Here is a 23,306-nt window from a genome sequence, read left to right on the forward strand (position 1 = left end):
TACTACAATAAGAATATTAAAACTGATAGTAAAAAATCACAATTTCCATTCATCTATATTAACATAAAAATCTAAAAAAATAATCGTTGTATGTGCAATCTAATACTTGAGGCAATAAATAACACGCAATATGTAGTGCCGTGATTTGTGCAAACGTCAAACGTAATTTTTTTTTTTTTCGAAATACGGGTCACCTATAAATTCTAATATTTTTATCGCGAATCGTACATTATCCAGGAATGTACACAGCTCGCGCGCTTTTAGTAGGTCAGTGTATCATTTTATTCGCGAAAGAGCGTTCGCTCGTAGTAAACGCAAGCTCGTTCGGCGAACGTCGGGGGACGTTTAAAGAGAATTTAAAGCTCCGCATCCCGCACAAGGAAATGATCCGTTGCCGTGCGAACGAAGAATGGTTTTGGAAAGCCCGTTTTCGTTGGCGCTTACTGCCGCGACGATTCCGCGTCTACATTTTACGACGACACTGAACACCGCAATTGTATACCGTTAAAACTAAAATATCGTCGCTGAGATAAAACCGCAGCTCCTTCAAACGGGACGCCGTTTCTCTTACGCTCACGGGGATCACAGTTTTCTATCCCCGACTTTGTCCCGACTTAGCCGGCGTTCATTAGTAACTTTGTCCTAAATCCAGTATAGAAGAAACTTCGTCGAATATATCTGACTGTGATTAGAAATGTAAAAATACCGCGAGGTATTAATAAATCACATTAAAATCACGCCGAGGTTGTCTGAAAATATTTTTAAACTATACATTCAAAATAAGCGACTCATACTATGCTTATCGTCGAAAAGTACCGTAAGAAAAATCGAACCCGACCGCTGTCCGTAACAACGTTAATAACTCGCCGAATTAAATAAAGCACAATAATCTTACTGTCCATCGAAATTTATGCGACGGGAACTGCCTCCCGACGGTCCCGCCGGGTTATGCAAAACGCGACACTCTGCGTAACTCGATAATGTCACAACGAAAAGAAATCCGTGGTCGTGCAAGAAACGCTATTTACGGCGATGCAATCACGCTGTCGGAGAAATCTGTTTACAGCACTGCCAGTGGTTTCCGCCCGAGTCGACTCTGTATAGCTCAACTCGCAGCCCTGTTGGTCTAAAATCCAATAATAATGCCACGACAGTTCGGCATATACCTACTCTTTTTTTTCAAAGGCCTGTTGTTTTCCGCACGTAATCGCGTATTCGTTTTTGCGGAAAAAAAACGCTTAGGGCGGAAACTCTCGTTTTTTTTTCGAAACAATGTTAGAAATACTCGGATTATATGCGGCACAAAAATAAAATAAAAAATATTGAAAACGTTAGCGCAAAAGCAAGTCTCATTTTCTGTTGCAGTTATTTAATATCCGACCTAAATTATCCTAAAAGGTTGATTAGAAATTTTAGCTCTTTGAGGAGGCGCAGACGTTAGTTATCTTTAATCGAAGATTTAATGAAGATTAAAATACACGTTTTCCGCGCGAGTGAAATCGTTATTTGATATCAAGCAAAAATTCTCTCTATGGAGCCGCACACACAACTTCGTTTTAGTTATGAAATACGTGGCGAGCAATTTCTCAGAAGAATTGAAGTAGATAACAGCAACAAAGAAAGCCTTTGTGATTTTATTAGTCATCAAACCCGATGGAAAATAAATAAAATTGCACGCGTTTGCGGGATACAATTCCACGTGCGGTGCGAGGCCGAAGTATTTTTCGCGATAAAAACGCAAAATGCTTTCAAGCTTGAACCGGTGATCCGGATTTTATGGGGTTGCTCAATAAAGACGATATTTACGAGGATCGAATTGGCTGTCGAGAGAAGTAACGTATAACAGATGGAACGCGGGGCCGATTTGTGGCTTAACGAAATCCTTGCTCCATCGCAGTTTCCTCGTATTCGAAGTCCCCGCGTACACCGCGACGACGACGTACCGGAACGGTAAACTAACAGGATATATACAAGCAACGAGATCGAAAACGTGGAAATCGAAAGGTGGAGCGCACGCCATCGCATCTCGAGTTGCCAAAGTCTGGAATTTCTTTTTCATTCGCGGCGGACATAAAAGGTTTGTGTCCGCAAAAGACCTGCAGAAAAATCGTTACAGAAACATATAGATACTTAAAGTAGTATAAAATACGATCCTTTCATCGAAAGGTGTCACTAGATATCAAGGAATAAGAGTTGGATATCTAAAACTCAAGGGTGAAACGAAGAAAGATAATATTTCAATGAAGATTTCGCTAGCTCGCAGCTGTTGCTTCTTAAGCAACAGCTGCGTTCCGTCAATAAAGCGATTAAACGCATTATACGGAATAAGCAGCAAGAAAATGCAGTAATGCTGTTTTAATAATGATGATGGAGATTTTATCAAAATTAAATTTAATTCGAAATGAGTAGCCAGCCAGTATTGATGATTATTGATATATCCGCAGCTCGGAATAGAGACCGACACATTCGACACATGTCAATACAAGAAGCTAGATCGCATGAAATGTCGATAGCATTAAATTTACCCCGGCGAATTTAATTAACTACTAAATTATTTTCATGTAAAATTCCGATCGGAGATGCGTTCTCGGGCGACGCGGTGCTCAAACAACGTATTCCGAATATCCATATTAAAACGAGTAATATCACGGTTGCCACTTGACATAGCAATATCAATAAAGACCGGACAATGCCGTCGCGGTAATAACCGAACGAAGTTATTGCAAATTATCGTTTTATTCCGCAATTTGATACACGATCGTAACATGACGCAAATGACTCGTGACGTTTACTCGATAAAGACGTTACCTCTCTGACTGACGTGACTCTCTCTCTCTCTCCCTCTCTCTTCCCATAACGCTCGCGACGAGAAAATCAAAACGACATGTGTAATGTAACGTCATGCCGCGCACAATCGCCTTGCGACGCATACGTAACGCGTGTCTTCTCACGAAAGATACAAGACAGTTTTATAGCCAGAACATAGCGAAGCTATTATTCAACTTTTTTTTGCATTTAGAGAACATTTTTTAATAATCTCAGCTAAACTATTTGTAGTTGATTTGATTTCATAATTCCATATTTTATTTATTTATATGCAACGACAATGAGACTTTAAATTAATAGCGCAAAAATTATATAACTATAACACTCGTCATAAAAAAAAACCGATTCTAATGATTTACTTCAGGAAGGAGATTCCTGACATCGCATATAACCATACATAATCTACGCCTCATTTATTTATATGCAAAAACAATAAGACTTTAAATTAAAATGAACAGCGCAAAAATTATGTATAACTACATAATACTCATTATAAAAAAAGGATTTCAATGATTTATCTTAGAAAGGAGATCCCTGACATTGCATATAACCGTCAAGTCTAACGTATTTGCCGCGCGCTATCCGTGTTATGGCGGGTTCTTCGAACGGTTAAGTCCGCTTAGAAATCTATGGCGCCATAGAGATTCGCGTCGACCCGGGAGCGAACGAGCGCTCCGGGGGCCATCGTTCATAAATATCAATGCGGCTTACCTGTACAGAGGTTCGCCGCTGTCCTCTTTGAACCAGAGCACCATGGAGACGGCGTCATTCGACTCGCGGGGCTGTATGTTACACGGCAGGATCGTCCTCTGACCCGCCACCCCCTGTATCGACTCCACGGGTACTGGAACACACACACACATCGACGTCTCATTCAGAGGAGCGTCCAACTCCGCGCCGCGCGAGAAAACGAAGAGTAATGAAGCAAAGAGGAATCGTTGGATAACAAAGAGTTATGGATCTTTTTTTTTTTAGGCGATACAACGAACCCTCAAATCCCTCGAGAGGATGTTTGAAAAGCTCTTTCTGATATCACTGACAAGATTCCCGGATATCGTAACTCCAATTTTTCACCAATCTCGGGATATCTGCGTGTATATACATTTTCGAGATAAATACACGAGATATTCAAATCTCGTGCGATTCTTTATATGACTGTTTAATGTTAATATTAGAGAAATCAAGCGCGGCGCATAACATTCTTGTCTATCTAAAATCGTTGTTTTCGAGATTACACCACCTGGGTAGCTCTGCGTAATTTAAACATAATGTATTCCTTTTTATGATATTTTATCATAAAAAGGATATGATATTTTATCATGACATCGAAACATGTGCGCGTTTCTCTCCGCTATACATTCAAACTATGTATATAAATCAAGATTATTTGGGAATATATTCTCGTACATTATATGCGTTTTCTATGATTTCGTTCACAATTACAATTGCCAGAACAACATCGAGCTTTAATCCTAGGGTAATAACGCTCCCGCAAAAATACGGAATGTTATTTTCTTGTTGTTGATACATGTCGATATTACGTTTTAATATGACGTTTATATGTAGGTACCGCAATACATAAATTTTTATGTAAAGCGAATTATCGATCTGTAAAATTATAACGTTCGCGGTTTTTGAAGAAACGCAAGCAGCAATAAGATTAACTCAGGGGGAAGTATGAAGAAAATCGATTATGCCACTTAAAGTGGCTCCTTAAACACGGTTCACGACACTTTCTCTACTCCGTCGCTCGACCGATCAGCTCGTCGACGAGCATTTCTGACAATAATGCAGATTTTTATCGAGTATAACCTCCTTTTATCTCCCACAAAGACTCATGAATAATCCCTTGGCGCGTACTCGCCTTTAATAATCCTTATCCCCCGGTAGGAATTTTTCGATCCGCGCTAAAAGCAGTGTGGTTTTGTTGCGGCTAATGAAGCGTGACCTTTGATCTTTCGCGAAGTGCAACGAGACACGATATTTGCGCTAATTAGTTGCAACAGTGTTTCCCGCGGTGTCAAAAAGGTATTTCCGCTATTTACCTACTACGAGAAATCATTAATATTAATGAATATAAAAATATAGGATTTGCCTGAATAGGATTTATCGTCTGAATCTCTGCCGTAGTTACGGACGCGAAAATGTGTTTGCGTCGTGGTACCAGGCACACCGATTTGGGAAATTCATGGACGATTTTGCATTTTGCTTTTCCGCAAAAGTCGTAAAATGAAAGTTCTACGGGGAAGGAGTTCTACGGCACCGCTCCTTTCTCGTCTGGAATTCGCTCAAGTAGACGCCGCGCGGCGCGGCGGTTGCGACGATAGGAGTCCCGTGCATACATTTTCGTCACAGGAACACGTATTACATTTATGTTGGCGTTACAATGACTTTATACAAGTCCTTTTGGGAGCTGGGGAAATTCGCAACGTAAGAGCCACCGATCTCGGTATGCAGCGCATACATTGTCATGCGCATCGCGATATCTGAGACTGTGTTTAGATTTGCCCATTTTTCGAAAGAAAACTCAAGGCATTTTAACGTTTTTATATTTGTATAAAATTTTCCATGTAAAAGAGAGAGAGAGAGAGAGAGAGAGAGAGAGAGAGAGAGAGAGAATATGCATACATATTGAAGGAAAGATAAGATGTTTTAGTTATGGCTTTCAAGCTGACAAGCATGCTATACAGTTAAAATACGTTTACATAAAATAGTTTCCTATATATTCAATCTTTTTACTTAGCCTGGAATTATTGACTTTTCATTGACTGAACCGAGACTATCTGTAATCAATAAGAAACTTTGCTTTCTGTACAAAGTGTCTCACGAAGTAGCGATTCAATGTAAATTGGAGAAAACAAATAAAGTTCTTAGTAAGATTATAGCCAAGTAAGTAAAATTATATCAGACTAATAAATCAATATGTTTTAAGAGTTGCTTTTATATACATTTCATATACCTAAATAACATTACTCTTTTATTTTATTTTATTCTATACCCGTCACTTTTAAAACCCTTTAATTTTGTATAATATGTTTGTCCTTTTATTTATTTATTTATTCTTTTCGTTAATAAATGTTCGTAAATCGTTAAATGCCAAACGACTGACTTATTTGCAAGCCTCGCCCTTCTTTATGAAAGGTACTTAATTCCTATATGGACCAACGTATGTAGTGTATATAAGTGAAATAAAAATCAATTGGTGTCTGCATATAAGAGCTATTTAACAAAAAAAATAGAGTCTACTCGATTCTTTCACAATGTAACTAAACCTTACAAACAAACAAACAAACAGTACATAGATCTATATAAATTACGGATTGTTATTCTATACTCGTATAGTTGAGCGTTTCAATTCGCATAATCTTGCATGTATGCTCGAATGAGCGGCGAGCAAAGTAATGCGCAAGAACATACGTTACACACGTGGAAATATCGGGTATCTCAATACTTTACGATTTTCTGCTTCGGAGGGATTTATAGTCGCGGCTGATATCTTGCGAAACGAAATATCGCCGTCTGCCAAATAAAAACGACGGCGGCGGTTGCGGCACAGCAACAGTTGCATCTGAAGGGCGTCGTGACGACGACGACGACGACGACGACGACGACGTTGCCGCGTCGCGGATTTTCTCGCTTCGGAGTCTCTCTTGCCGAGCATGTAACGAGCTATCGATACACGAATTACACGCCGCATTACGGCGTGCTAACGCGACAGTTATCCAGGACTCGGGGGCTCTGAAGACTCTTTCAAATGCCATTTTATGGAACTGCACTCGCGGGATTCGACGGGAGGGGAAGGGAGAAGACAAAACTACGCGTCTCAACGACTCAACGATGTGAGCGGAGGGCTCTGCAGATTGCATGCGAGATTGTCTCGTGAACAATAAAACCGACTCGGATTACATTCTAAGACGCGGTTGAATTTACAAGATTTGCTTTCGCGGCACTCGGAGACGAAACGTGTTTCGGAGTGCTGTGTACGTGCGTCCATTGCGAATGCTTGACAAGGATTGTTCTACGTTAAAATACTACAGAATACGGAGAGTATTGTTAAATAAATATATAGACTTCCTTTTTTATTTTGTATTTTTTAACGGATTTTTGTACCTAAAAATTTAATTACTGAGTCTTTTTCTAATTTTTAATGTTAAATGTCATGTTAAATATCTTGGTAAAAATAAATGTTGGATTTCAATAAATTTTTAAGATTCTGATACATAAACGCCGGATTATTGTATATAACATATATATAACCTATATATAATTATAAGTTAAATGTATTTAAGAATATCAAATAACAAATTTATTGTCATTTTCTATTGTTTATTAACATTATAAATTTCGGAGAATTTTATGTATCATATAAAAATACTTTTAAAACACGCGATTATAAGTATTTATAAATTTCTTATTTTTCTGAATTTCCACCGATAATTTATAATGTAGCCCAGTGTTTATAATTTACAATTAATTATGTATGCAAACTTCGTTATCTAATAACGAGAAAAAAAATTCCGTTTCATTTTAACAGCGCCGCATTAGAGCTAGCCGTCGGACGCCGTGTTAAGCGGCGATTTAAATTAAATTTCTCGTGGAACAATGACGCTCTACATACACGTTGTCGAGCGGAAGTGCCGGCCAAGCTCTGCCGGTGACACTTCCGTTGACTGGTGTAATTAACAAAACCGGAAAACCACGAAGGCCGGCTATTCGCGGAAGACTGTTGTTTGAGATCACCTGCCGCGAGATTCTCTGACGGATTTCTTATTACGTAATTACCTCCCTGCCAGACGCTGGAATTGTTGAAACGCGCAAAAGGAGCGACTCTGGCTAAATATCACTCTTTGTTTATTTTCTGGGTCGCGGAAGGAAAGTGCGTTTGCCTTCCCTTAACTATTTCGAGATTTTTGTTTGGATTAATTGTGCTCGTTTGTGACGCAACTAAATTTCCAACGGCGATGAACTTTGATGTTTGACATGAATCTTAATTAAATGGAAAAGTGCAAGAGCGCGCATTTGTTCAAATACTTTATCGTCATTTCTCTTATTTAAATATATACAGAGTGTGTCTTAAATAGCGCCCACTAATTATATAGTATTGTTCTTTAGAAAAAATCGAGTCGAAAAAAGTCCTAAACCAATTTTTCCATAATGAGAAACAATCACTACTGTGGCACTACTGTGATAATTATAGCTTCATTGAATATTGTAGAAAAAAATAGTTCAGGAATTTTCTTCAACCTTTGTTTTACCTTTTTTTGATAAGAAATAGCGCTATAGTGAGCGCCATTTAAGAACAATTTTGTTCTACAATGCTCAGTGAAGCAGCAATTACTGCAGTAGTGATCACATCATTGGCGCTATTAATGGGCGCTATTTAAGATACATAATCTATCGATTTATAATTTATATGTACATATATATTCGAAATCCTTTCTTTCAATTATTTTTTTTTCCATTAAATTCGTAATTTATTACATTTATTATTACCCTGTGCACAATTTTTCAAAATTGCAAAAATAATATATTTGAGTTTTATTTTAAGCTATTACAAATTAACTACGATCGTTATAATATTAATATAATTTCTTCAGTGCAAAGAAGTACAAAATTGATTGGATTAAAATGTGGAAGCATCGATACAATTAAAATAAAGTTAAATTAAATGCTTTACTACTGGTTCTACTCCCGCCGCTCTTTGTAGTGTTAAGAAGAATCCTTCGCAGCGCCAATCGAATAATCATATTTCATGGCATCCTCGAGCTCGCAAAGGTCTGGCCGTGACACTCTCTCGTGGCACGGAGAAAAAGAAGAGAAAGGGTACCGAGGCAGGGCAATTAAAATGCGGCCTGAGCACAAAGGGCACGAGACCTACCGAAATTTCCACCCCGCACGTTCCACTTTTGTAGACATTTCTCAGCCGGTAATTGCCTTCCGGCCCGCGCGCACGAGAATAACGGACGGAAGGAATGGACCGCATGAAATATCTTTTCCATACCTTATACCCGTACCGACGAAACAGAGAGAAAAGGGAGAAGATGCCCGAAGAGATAAAAGAATGAAGAGTGAAGATAGACTAAAAGGGAGATTAAGTCGTAGCTACCTTAATTACCTCTGAGTTTTTATATGTCAATCTAACAATAATAAATAGCTTCAAAATTAATTAAGAATATATAGGATAAATTTATCAAACTTAAAGTAATTCGAAATATCAAGAATCAATGTCAATGCAATTACATAGTAATTAATATCTTAAAATATTTTTCACCTTTACTCAATTATTTTAAGTTTTTTCATATAATAACCTGAATTATGATTATTATTATTATTTATAACGTATTTATATTTATATGTATATAAAAATTACACCGTGTGGACCACATAAAGTCATTTTTATCTATTTTAAAAAATTTGATTGTTTATTTGACATTCAATGTCTATTAAATCGATTTCTATTCGATTTTTTGTTATTACAAATCACATTATACTTCAAACAGAAAATATTCAGCTGCAGATATCAAAAAATATTTGTTCTCTATAGAACATTCATAACTGTCGCCAAAATTGGAGAAATCGAAAAGTCTCCATAACTCTTTCGGTGTAAGAACCGTGCGCTGATTGTGTCCGGTATAGTGGATCGTTGAATATCATTTTTCAAACGATCGATAACAGCATGACGCGGCAGCACGGACCTGCATGCACGTGTAAGTCAAAATCGATGATTCGGCATTATTCGAGCGGGAACGACGTGTTCTCGCATATAACTTTCATCGACACGGCGCGGCGTGGCGCGGCACGCGGCGAAAGACGCACAATCGCTGCACGATCTTGCAAAAATCAGCTTTTAGGAGTTCCCATTCTGCAGTAAAGGAAAATGACACGTTTGAAAAAGCACGGTGAGCGAGACGACGAAAGTTTTGAGAAAAGGCGCGCTTTTGCCAAGAACGTGTAGGGGGGGGTGGGGGGAGTGGACGCAAAATGCTGAATCGAAGCCCGTTGCCGCGCGACAAAGGACCCGAAACTTTCCGACGCCACGAATTGCGTCGGCAAAGGAAATCCCAGGCATTGCTGCGAGCTCGTCGCTGCCGCCTCGATGGTCGCGGGTATTGTAAGAGCTCCGTGTACGAAATTCATTTCCGGCGAATAGATGAATATTTCGCTTAAGGCGGCTTAAGTTTTCGCCTCGGATATGTCTCTCTCGTGTCGCATAAATCTTTGTGCGGCTAAGAGGCGGAAGATTTATTTAGCTCCTAGAAGAGCTCTACTAAAAGTCTAGCGGAGAGCTACAAGAATCTATTAACAAAGTGGCAGATGTCATGTGCTACACGACGGATAAATGAAAATAGTACGATGGAATTAATAATTGAAAACGTTTTAAAACAAAATTAATTGTTATCTACCTTATTTTAATTAAATAATTTATTTAATTAAATATTTTTTATTTAGAACAAAGATTGGTGTTAAAATTTATGTGTCGTGTTAAATGTTAATCGATAAATTAAACAACAGTACGTCTTTAAACTTCTAATAGACTTGAAAAGAATAAATAACTAAAATGTATATTTTACAATACTTTGCACACTTGTGCGGACACTTTGCAACGTTTAATCACGTTAAAAAGTATAAATAACGGAATTTACACGAACATTTCATGCAAATAAAAATTTCTTCTCTTTGCTACGATATATAAGATTTATAAAAAAAAGTCGCGTCGCTGTCGAATCTAATTTCCAGTCGTTGATTTGTGAAAAACGGCAAGACCGACCCTCGCTCTCGTTTCGTCTACCTTTTTCCATCCTATGCTCCTTCTACACTTCTCTTTCCGGTCCTGCTCTCTCACGGTGACCGCGAAAGGAAAAGGAGCGTATACTCAAGAGATTGGTTATAAAGAGCAAACAGAAAGGAATCGATGTAACTAAGGTGGGTCGGGCATCTTTCTCTCTCTTTCCCTCTCCTCACTCTTACTCTCTTTCTTTCCTCGTCTCGTGGGGCCCGAGCTTTCCACGAGAAATTGTATCCGAGAAAATGGCAAAGATCACGTCAGAGACTGCATTATTCAGCACTGGCTCGGTAAATCTATATATACATGGTCGTCCTTTCATCTACAGTAACGTAAATCCTTTCCTCTTTCGTTCTAACCGTCCGCTTCCTCTCCTCTTCTCTCCTTTCTCTCGCTCTTCTTCTTCGTTCTTTTAATTTTTCGAATTACCTACGTGCCGAGCTGTTTGTACAATACTCCCGGCGAGCCCGGGAAGCCTTGAGATAGTCCGTGAAGAACCGCGCTATCGCTTTGTGCCCGACTCGATCCGCGGCGCGCAAACGCAAGCCATTTCTATTGCGCCATTTATCATCGACCTCGCTGCTTTATTAGGCGTGACTGATTGATGTCCTTATTACCGGCCCCCGAATTCTCGTGCCCGAAAAATTATCCCATTTCCACGGCCGTCCGCCCGCCGTCGGCGTTTGGCCGACGAGTCGCTTTTCCGGATGTTGAATCCGTCTCCGGACGCGGATTCAGTCCGCGTGAGAAATCCGGAAATCATAAATCACCGGGCGCGGTGAATTGTTGACGGAGTATATTTTCAAAAAGAACTCTCTCTCTCTCTCCTCTCCCGGGCTCCGTCATTGTCAGCCGTATAATTAATTGATCCATCGCGCGGTAAGAGGACTGAGGAGAAGGAGGTAAACAGGCGCAGAATTCTCGATCATTTATCCGAGGTTCCACCCGCCGTCAATTTGAGGAGAAAAACCAGTTAAGAAGAGAGATCAATTTTTTAAATACGTTCGCGCGCTCATTAAAACAAAAAGTGTATAATAAACGAAGTAAATTCAACACATTCTGATTTATAGCGATCCTATACTTTCGACATACATTCGAATATCTTTGATTCTAAATTTCTCTAATTTTATATTAAAGACTATATTTTTCTACTATCTGGCTCTCGCCGTAGAGATAAAATCATATGCAAATCTTTCTCGATTTCCGAGCTAGAAAAATTATCAGATATCTCCCTAGTCGTAGTACCAAACTATAGATCTCAATAATACGTATAGAAAGACAGAAGTTTGGATTTAACTTTTCTTTTCAAGCTCTTCAATCATCTCTTCGTCGACGAGTTACGAGCGAAAACGTCGCCGTTGTCTCTTAATGGAATAATAATGCGGCATTATGACGGTCCCCGAGACGCGGAGAATCAGCCGGGGCAGGGGATTCCTTTTCCCATCCGTTGAGAGCAATTCCTCGAATACTTGTTTACTCTCCCATTTACCCTTCTGTTTCTGCGATAAAGCGACGCCCGGCGCCGGCCGCGACCCTCGAAGAAACTCCCGGCGTTTTCCGGCGTCCGCGGCAATTAACATCGCGCTTTACGGCGCTCCAATATCTTTTCGTATCCCCGAGCACCGCTCGCCGCCGCGCCGCGCCGCCGACCGGTTACCCGTGAGTGCTCGGAAATGGCGTCGTCGTCCTGGGAAATATATCGCGACGCGGTAAGCGAGGGGCTTACTCGGGAAAAGCGATTTTTCACGCGGTCGATCGGGCTAGGCCGCGGCGGCGTAAAGTATTGCACATATAGCTATATAATAGACCGTTCGAAAAGAGCACTTCCGGTATTCTTGTTCTGTTTATTTTATCTACTCCCGGAATCTCGACTAACTTTTAAACGCTAATAGCTTTAGCCTTATTACGACACCGTGTACATGTGTCACTTTGCTCATCTCGCGCTGAGCATTTCATCTTTAGTATTTTATGTGTTATAGCTGCTTTAATCTCGTGATAAATAATGATTGACGTGGGAAGACGCGCGAAATTAAATTTACTATATATGTTACCAATCAATCTCGATAAGAATAAATAGAATGACAGCCATGTGACATGTTTTTGTATAATTTATCTTAATTCTAATTAGCAGTCCTAAGTCGAGCGCAATTCCTATTTTATCCTCTCAATCTTGCGAAGAATATCGATCAGCATGGCAAGGCGTTTCGAATATAAATTCATCAATCAATGTCGGAAGTGATTTATTGATAAGAATTCTTTGTATCTATATTTTATTTGCGGTCACATAATTTTGCAATGGTGGTAATTTGCAATCTTAAAATTTCTAGTTTGACAAGTATATATTTCATTTCTCAGTTCAAATTTTATTCTTAACACTTTTCGCCCCTACGTCAATTTCGCGAAAAGAGGATCGACGCGAGTCAAACTCGTCATACGGTAAACCGGAGCCCGTGATTTATTCACACCGGGAATTTGGAATTTACGAGCTACAGGGTATTGGCTGAAATGAAATCGGTTTCGCCTTTTCACGTCATCACGATGCGCTAAATGCATCCGTTGGATTGAGAGCTCGCTCGATGCGTCCAACCCATCCACGTTGCAGCAGCGACGCATTCGCGTAAATATGCATGCGTGTAATCCGTACGTTTAGACTCATTCGAGTAATCGAAATCTGTGTGAACATCAGTAGACACCGCGGAAAGTATGCAGCAGAGTGCATTTGCATGCCACCCAGATTTTCAAAAGCATAACGTATATTAGAGAATTTGAAACTTTTATGAATGAGAAAAACTTCTTCTAAATATTAAAAACGAGTAGAACAGACGGATGTGAGAAGAAGATTAAAACAATTTTTCCAAAAGAAATATCAGCAAATTGAGTTGCAAAACGTATAAGCGTTAATTAAGGCTGCTTGTGTAACAGATATCTTCATATAATAATATATAGGACGTGTGGGAAAATATTAAATGCATTATTAGATTAAACTTTAAATTTGATTGAACTGGATACACGAATTAATTGTAGTTTAATATTTGTACCAAAAAAGCTTTAATCTAAATTCATTAAAAAAATAAATCCTTTCAACATGACATATATTAGCAACATATTTTCGCACTGCTCGCTCGGTGTAATAATCGCGAGCTATCTATGATGCGAAAATAATCGAGAGAACATTATTACAGCGCAACGCTTATATTAAATTATATTTGCGGGAAACGTCTACTCACGCGAATTCATTCGTGCGCGGCGATACAGAATTAATGAGCCTCGAAATTAATTAAAATCGTCTAGGAGACGCGAGAAATCGCTGCTCCCTCGACGTCGTCTATAAGTTGGAAGGAATAACAGCGCGGTCGCGAAGGGATAAAATAGGGCATGATAGCAGAGAGCTCCGTTATCCTACAAGCGCTTTATAGGCACGTACCGCAGCATACCGCATCATTGTGGCTCAGTGGTTTCCAAATTATATAGCTAGCGCGCTTAAAGATGGATGGAATTTTATTAAGAAACTGACGGCGAGATAATTTTCATGTTCGCATTAATAAACGAATATTCCTGTGTTATTTTAAGTTAGAATTTCGTTTTGATATTAAAAAACGGTGCAATATCATATCAATAGACAGAATAAAAACAAAAAAATATATGTATAGAAAAAGCTACATACACATATACACAAGGATCACTAAATGGATGGAATAACATCCTCACGTTTTATCCATATTTTTCTACTATCATCTAGCTGGAGCGACGATGCGGACGGAAAATGAGTTTTGCCGAAAAACGAAGCGACACAACAAAGAAACAGTCGTAATTAGCAGTCCGGCTAATTGCATCGAGTGCCGGCGCTCGTTGGGGGACCGCGTCACGACAAATTATTATGCAAAACGCTCGAAATGTATATACGCGCCGAAATAGAAGGAATAAACTCGCCCAACGCGCAATTAGCCGGATCCATGAATTTTTCAAAAAACGAACGGCATATCGCGCATCGCGGAGCGGCGGGCTCAAAATCAGAGCGCGATAATGTAATAAAAGTAACGATATTAATGGACGGCATTATTAAACCAGGTGAATTATTCGAGAGCCATTATTCGCAGGAAATGCGTTGCAAATTTCGGGCGAGCGTTTTGGGATTTCTCCCGATATACGCTCAGAATTTCTGATCGACGATTTCTCCGCGAATGTCAAAGTCAGTCAGTGAGTATTACGAATGCAACATCTCGCTCGAAATTTTCGTATCACGTTTTTCGCCGGGGCGCTACGTAAACATTAATCCGACTAATAAAGTCAGATATATAGACGATAATGAGTCCTGAACATATTATACCTGCAACTACAAACGTTATTCACGCGCTCCCATCCATTATACATGATTTTAAATATTGCGTATATTATATTTTGCAATAAAGTAAGAATTCGCTTGAAAGCTATCTCGCAAATAATTAATCTCAATGATAACATCCGGCTGGTTATGAATACAAGCATATTTCATCAACCCCTGCACGATTATTGATTCTGAGATATTAATATTTCCGTGTAATAGCGCAAGTTCCGAGGAATTCCTATAAAATGTCGATGCCTTCGGTTCCGAGTATCCGATATGATCTTTCCCCCCCGACAATCTCTGCATACATTACATTGGAAATCCCTGGACCTCGTGCGAGAGTTTCATTTGCACGCAATGCATACACCGGTGCATTACACGCCCGCGTATTTGTCGGATCGATACCCACGATATGAGATACGCGGATTGATGTACGACAAAGTTATGTCACGCTATCTCTGCTTTTAGACTCTCCACATGCCTCTAATTAGTACTAATGCTATATTTCCTATTTATTACGAGTATTGCAAGCGTCTCCTTCAATTTCATTACCCCATTTATAATTTTCGTGCTTTATGGTTGTGATTATAACGAATAAAAAAGATAAAAATTTTTGAAAAATAAATTGAATTTTAAAATCAACGATTCGATAATATTTTTTTAAAATTAGAATATTAATTTTTACAATTGTCATATAGAAATTCTTATTATCTTATCCAATATTATTTTCTGTAATTTCAATAATTTAACCTAAATCATTTTACAATTTTAATTTTTATATTAATGTTTATTGAAATATCTTATATAATGAATTGCATGAAATAGACTCAAATATCAAACAAATTTTTACGAAAAACGAGATAAAAAGTCATAAAAAAATTCTGTGTGCCCTTTATAAAAGTCTTTTAAAATAATGTGTCATGCTAAAACAGAAAGTAATTTCAAAAAAAAATTTTTATACTTTGTTTGTCTACAGAGTAGAAAATAGGGCAGCTGCTGCTGCACATAAATAAGTTAAATGTGCATCGCACGGAACACACCGTGTTACAGCACGACTGGTTACAGTCATAGATTATAATCCCAGCACGACAAATCTATCACCGTTATTAATCGCCATCGCAATATTACAAGCGTGTCTCGGGTTATCTTAATGATCGTCACTCGTGGATCTAACAGCGCGATACTCCGCCGGTGCAATTTAGCAGCTCAATCGAAGATCGTAGCAATACGGTTGGAATACGTCGTATATCCTTATCGTGCGCGTTATTCATCTCACTCCACGGGTTGATATACTCGTATATGATGTACGCATTAATATTCAGAGCCAATCCAAATTATCATTGGCACCTAAAATCATGCGCTACATAATTATCGCAAATTGCAATACGGGTTGCCAATTTACACAAAACACGTCGACATCGAGGTTCCCTCGGGGTCATTTTCCCATAGTTAATTATATGAACTTCGTGCCATATATAATTCGAAACGCGAGTTCTGTGCCTCGAGTTATCTTACTAACATTCATCTCGTCGCGGTAGCAGAACGCGGCAATAATTCGGCGAGAAAAATCAGTTAAGTACTCCCCCCCGTAGTATACGCAACCCCTATAATTTACGAAAATTATCGCAACTCGTACTTCGGGCTAACGGCCGACCTTTTTCGCTTCTCTCGCGGTACGTGGCGCGTTCGCTCGCGGAATGCGTATCTTCAAGATACGTAGAAAGTTTACTCGAGATAATCGCAATCTCGCCCGGACTCTCGCGCGTAGTACACCGTTAAAACTTCGGCACAATTATCCTGCTACGGGTCTCTCCGAAGAGGGTTGGAGCTGACTCGCGCGGCCGGCGCTGATACCAGGGGGGTGAGGGGGAGAGGGAGAAAGGAGGGAAAATTAATAAAAATACCTCGAGGCCCGTGCCCCCGATTAATTAAAACTTCGGATGCCTCGGGGCGATCCATTGGTCGACTTATACTACTGCGCCCCGCCTGGAGATACGTGCAGCAAAGTTTCCTTCGCGAAAGAGGCGAAGGCGGTGCCGATCACCTTTGAGACGGATTACGAAGAACTGCGGTCCGAGTTCCGCTCCGGGAGAAATTCTCTTTATCATCCACGGCACGGTACTCGTGTTGGACGGCGGCGGCGGGCGTCTTACGAAAAGGTAATTATCGGGAAATATTTGGCGCAAGTAATTCGAATGCGTCCGTGCGAGTAATTTAAATCCGATTTCCTCCCGAGGAAGATTTAACTCGGCGCTTAATTACTTAAATTCCTGCTCCTTACATTCAGAATAATGCGAAGGAGACTTTTTGTTGCGCGATTAAAGTGTAGTTATGATCGTAAATATTATAAATATGATTATTGAGAAAAGAAGAAATGGAGGCAGCTGTACGGTCGAATTTTACTGAAAATTGTCTTCCTTCTTATTAAACGCATTCGTTATAATGCAATGCCTCTCTTATCGAGAGATTACACATCAAATTACTTGTACGCAAATTTATAAGATTTTAGAAAATAAGAAGTAGACAAGAAAATCTTTTTACACAAATAATAAACTGAAATTAATCTCGATCAGCCAACATGAATTTCAAGATTTATTAAGTAATTTTCAAATGTCATAGAAAAATATAAAAAGTTCAAATACGTTTAAAAGATCTTAATATAATTATACGATTTTTGTTATTATGTCCGTAGATCTATCTTTCGAGTAAATTTTGGCAAAAGGAATCGTTGTGGCGCGGATGGTCGCATTTCGCTCGCGCACACAGGGCCTTCCGCCGGCGGCGCATTTGAGATAACAGCGAAAGCGAGAAAGAGAGGCAAAGAGATAGAGCCACGGCCGGCGGCACGGCTAACGAGCAGGATGTATCAATTAAAAGCCTGTTGGCAGCGGCAACCGGTTTGGAAAACACAGGGCACAAAGTGCGATAGAAAACCGGCTCGCGCGCGGGAATAGTCCGCTGCGCATCCGCGGGCGGAACTAGATTAATTACGAGTTAGCCTGGGACCCTTTGACGACGATGACGACGACGACGACGACGACGACGACGACAACGACGACAGTACGTCATCGCGCTCGCGCCCATCATGCTACCCTCTTTTTCTCATCCTCTCTCTAGTTCTCTCTCACCCCTCTCTCTCTCTCTCACACACTCACTCACGCATTCACTCGCTCACTCATTTACTCTCTGTCTCCGGTTTGTCGCTTTGCGCGGATCACGTCTCGTAATTCATAAACCGCAGCGCGAGTTGTCGGTTCGACCGGAACTACTGGAAGCGCTAAAGCGCCGTCGCTGGCCACCAGCCCCGGCGGCGGTTTCACTGACCCGAATACGGCAAAGAAGAATGGAATTGTAAAGAGAATATCACACAAGGAAGGCAGAAGAAGAAGGATTGATCGCACCGTATGCATATTCGGGAACGATGACGGCTTTTTGATGCACAAAAGACGCACAAAAAAAAATTACTCACACGCTATCTATTTTCCTTGGCTACCGACTCTTTGTTATTTTCAAATTGTAATACTTCTTGTTACTCGAATAATCTTTTTTTTTTCGTAAAATTTTCAGTTTCAAATTTTCAGCGTTAAATACTTTTCATTTAAATTTATCATGATGCGTATTTACATCCCTCAATTCAAGATGCACAGACGCGAGCGAAATAATTGTGACACAACATGCATAGTAATTAATTCCCGTCACGCTAAGTCCATCACGTTCGAATTTTGAGCTCTGAATATTTGCCCGACACTGGAAGCGATTCCCGAGTTCACCAGCTGCGCCTGGCATTCAGCTAATAGGCGAGTTGCATTAGATTGCCGACATAACATGCTACGAACTCTACGAAACTCAATCATGGTAGAGCAAAATTTGTTAAATGAGTCTCCTGTTTTCGGAAGTTCTTCGCTATAAATGAATCGCTTATTTCAGGACAAGCGTATGTACCAAGAGGTCAACTTTACAACAGTAATCTACGCCGAGGCAAATGCTTTTCTTCCGTAACAATAGAAACTTTAACAAGGTACTCATTATAGTCCTTGTAATATCACGTAAAATAATGTACAAACCTCGTAGCGTATAATGACAATACTGTTGGAATAGTTAGCATATCGTTGAGGGGAAGTTATTTTCCAGCATATCGTCGAGGAAGGTTATTTTCCCTCGCAACACAATATCAGTTTTTACGTTTTTCAAAATTTATTTTAGTGTAAAATATTTAACGTGCACGTTCAACAATTGAAAAACATGTAATATTTATAGTATTTCATTTTTTCTTTATATTTGCTATAGCGTTTAAAACAATAAAATTTTCTCTTTTCCAAAGTTTTAGTTTATATATATATATATATATATATATATATATATATACATGTATATATATATATGTAAACTAAAACTTCGGAAAAGAGAAAATTTTATTGTTTTAAACGCTATAGCAAATATAAATTTGCTATATATATTGTTAATAAATGTATGCTAATAAATTGTTTATATATATATATAAACTAAAACTTCGGAAAAGAGAAAATTTTATTGTTTTAAACGCTATAGTAAATATAAAGAAAAAATGAAATACTATAAATATTACATGTTTTTCAATTGTTGAACGTGCACGTTAAATATTTTACTAAAATAAATTTTGAAAAACGTAAAAACTGATATTGTGTTGCGAGGGAAAATATAAATTATATATATATATATATGTGTGTGTGTGTATTGTGAGATATTAAATAATACAGATACGAATTAAATTATTACATTCACATAATAATAAACAGATGTATACATAGTTAAGTGAAATAAATTAGGTGACGCAGGCAGTGTTTTACGAATATCCAAGGATCCCACCTATAGTCACGTGCTCCGCTTTCCGACGTCGTTAACGAGCATGGTTTAAACTCATAAAAGTCACACTTTTTTTTTTTAACGAAGGTACAGCGCACACGGGACAATGGCGAAACCAAAAGCGTTGCGGTTTTTAGGTCGGAGGTCAGGAGATCGTCGTTTAAATCCGATAGGTCGTGTCACTGCAACGGCACAAGCGGTCCTTTGCTCATCCGTGGCTGGTTAACAAGCTTAGTTTAAACACTCGTTAGAGGCACCTGATCGTCGTAGCGAACAAGCGGGCGGTGCACAGCGCCACGGGTGTAAGACACGCCGCACGCCGGTGTGCGCGGCGCGGTGCGAAGGCCCGTTTATGATGGAAACTAGCTGCAAGTGTGTGCCTTGCGACACGGCGAATCTCATTAGATGCCACCGCCAGCGCGGCGGATGGCTAAGGCTGATAATATCATGCGGAAACACGCGTAACGTCGTTTCAGAAACGAACACGCCCGACCACGTCGTTTTAACGCGTGCGCGCGCCCGGCTCTTTGCCGGCGGATTTGCGTCTTGCAAGAATTTAAATAAATTATCGCGGTCAACAAATTCCGACCGCTAATGCGGCCTTCCGTGGCGAGCTAGAATTTTAAGGACTCGCAACTTTTTCTCGACGTTTTCACGTCGGCCTGACGTTGTAACTCGTCCAACTCGGCATGGTCAGAGAAGTTTTAACATGCGGATTAAATTAAAACATTACGATTAACTTGTGTCTATGAGAAAATGAGTCGAGAGCTAACAAAAGAATTAAGAACCACAAACTTTTTTCTGGAAATTTCTGCTCAATAGATATGAAACCGTAACATAAAGTCTAGACATAAAAAATTTATATCAGCCCATTCTTTTTATTTGGTTTTCTTCACTTTTCAAAACGCTTCATCTGCACGATTTTTTATTCCGAGAAATGTTTCCTATTTTATGTCTTTACCATATAAAATTTATGATCCACATACAATGTGTGTGCTACGAACAGTGTTACCAAACTATAATGTGAAAAATGACAAAAGTCTCCTTACTTCTCGGCTCGCCCAGGTATCAACAGATAAATATATATGTATTCCGTTATATGAGAAATAGCTCGAGTGTCACAAGAGAATGCAAAAGTTAACAGGGCCCGAGCTGTATAGATGGCATAGAACGAAAAGTTTAATTTATTATCGGAGCGATAGGACCCCCGCATCGGCGTAACTTTTTTTCACGGTGAAGCCTTCCGAGTATTAATGTTAAATTGGCCGTAACCGTCCGGATTAAATTGGAGCGGCCTTTTTGCTTAGCTGGACTGCAAATAGGTATACAGAGCCGTGCGCCTTTTTACGTGGCAGTTCCATCCGATCCACCATTGAAGTAGAAAACTTTAATCTCCTACGCAAATGTACCGAACGAGCGGAATCGCTGACGAAGTTGCAAGCTCGATGACTGCTATATTGGGAAATTATCTCTTGCGAGCGATTTCGCGAAAAAATTTCGATTAATGAAATTTATTTCAATTATTTTGCTTTTTTATATCGTGCACGCTACAGTATTGCTGCTTGAAAACACTGTCGAACTGCTGAAAATGCTGTTATTTCTTTCATTTATTTGAAAGGAAATTTTTATATACTTAAAAACGATCCGATATTAAGGAAAAATTTCTAAGACAAAATTGAAAGTAATCGCAAATAAATTACTTTGTCAAAACAAAATTTCAAAACAATTAATACCTAGGTAACAAACTATAATTATTAACTTTTATATACATAGTTTATTTTAACGAAATCTATTTAATTAATTATCAATTTATAAAAAGCAAAAAAAAATTTTTTTGAGAGACATTTATGCGATTTTGGATTATTAAAAAATAATTTCAATTTAATTAACCGACAAAATTTATATAAATTATAAATTGATTTAATAATGTTCATACCTGCAATAGTCATAATCACTTCATTACTAGGTCAACCATTTAAATATTATTAGAGACAAATATTAATATTGTTTTTATACATTTATCATAAAATTAAGAATTCCGTCGAACGTTATTACCGACTGTTGCGTTCGTCCGCAATGAGCACAAAGCCAAGCTAAAATATCATTAATATGTACAACATAGCTTTGTTCCTGTCATTAATAACACACTGTAACTGCATAATTAGTAACATCATTAACGAGACGCATCGTTGCACAACCGCGTCGTCCGCCTCATTATGCTAACGGATTTAGTCGCGGTGCATCACCGGCCGTATCTTCCCCCTCCCCCCCTCAGCGTCCCGGTTTCTTTCTTGTTCGATTACTCTTCGCGCGAGAGCAAAAAGTTTAATCCCACGCGCGTACGAGATGACGGTGCTCGTGCAACTGCAACTGCTAACAAAGTTGCAATGGCTGGATAGACGAAACGACAACAACGACAGCAACGACAACGACGACGACCGATGGCTCTCTGTGTTCCGTGGTGAGCCGGAACTTCCCGAACAGCGAAAGGGAGCGCGGGAAAGAAATTCGAATGGTTAAACCCGTTAAACGGATCGATCGGCCGAGGGAGGGCTGCTCGTCGGAAAATTGCCGCCATTAATCCCGGCGCCTTTAATTAGGGAGGAGCGTGACAAACGTCGGAAATTTTTATCTAAATCGAGCCCGTTCGTCCGCGGCGCCCTCGTGGGGACAATTTTTTCGTCGTATTTCACTACCAGGCTCCCCACGAGGATCCTTCTCCCGGCCGCCACGAGGCGACCACTTAAAGGGCCATGCATTTATCGCGGGACCTGTCGCCTCGACCTAAATTACGGCGCGGTAGATGAGCCGCTCTTTTATTCCTCCCTGTCCCGCGCACAGTTTTGAATCCGTGAGATTTTTGTGCTCGGCGGGGTGTCGACACGAGTGCGCTCGACAAGTCGGAGACTCGCAACTCCAGAGATACATCGGAATATCATATATTATATATAGAGTACCTAAATAGAATATTTATATCATAGTTTAGAAACACATATAGTATGGAAGACATTTCTATTGCAATTTCTATTTTTCGATTCTAGTGATATTTCTATTGCGGATTCCTGACGTTGTATTTTTTGACAGTATCAGGGAAATGCCGTGCCATTTTTGGAGATTTTCACGTATTTGCTTTTACCGGTGCACGTTTTTTCGGACATGCATTTTAAACAGGAAAGCTTGCAAGAATATCGAATACTTTTTGACATTTCCATATTACATTTATACGTCGTTATTTCGAACGGCCATCGCGCGTAACAGAGAATTATTTTTTAAATAGAATGGTATAGTACAAATAGAGTAAAATTATATAATAAATATTATTTAATAGAATTATATAATATAAATATCATATAATAGAATTATACAACATTTATTCTATCACATTTCAATATTTATACTATTATATTCAATATATTTTCAATATTTATACTATTATATTCTACGTCGCTATCAATAGAATATTTGAAAAAAACCAACGAGTGCAGTATAAGCTTTTTTTAATTGAGAGAAAAAAATGATTAAAATTAATGA

At 39.2% G+C, this 23,306-nt stretch overlaps 1 protein-coding gene across 1 annotated transcript in view; it reads right to left on the reverse strand.

The window, feature by feature from the left end:
• The window catches only part of LOC105455485 (sialoadhesin-like), a 197,246-nt gene that overhangs the window by 168,480 nt on the left and 5,460 nt on the right, over positions 1–23,306 (reverse strand). Inside the window, exon 2 of the mRNA XM_011698854.1 lies at positions 3,538–3,670. Within this exon, the coding sequence (XP_011697156.1) occupies positions 3,538–3,670 (133 nt within the window). The remainder of the gene's footprint in view (positions 1–3,537; positions 3,671–23,306) is intronic.

Source organism: Wasmannia auropunctata, unplaced genomic scaffold (genome assembly GCF_000956235.1).
Source record: "Wasmannia auropunctata unplaced genomic scaffold, wasmannia.A_1.0 LD335903.1, whole genome shotgun sequence".
NCBI classification, from domain to species: Eukaryota; Metazoa; Arthropoda; class Insecta; order Hymenoptera; family Formicidae; genus Wasmannia; species Wasmannia auropunctata.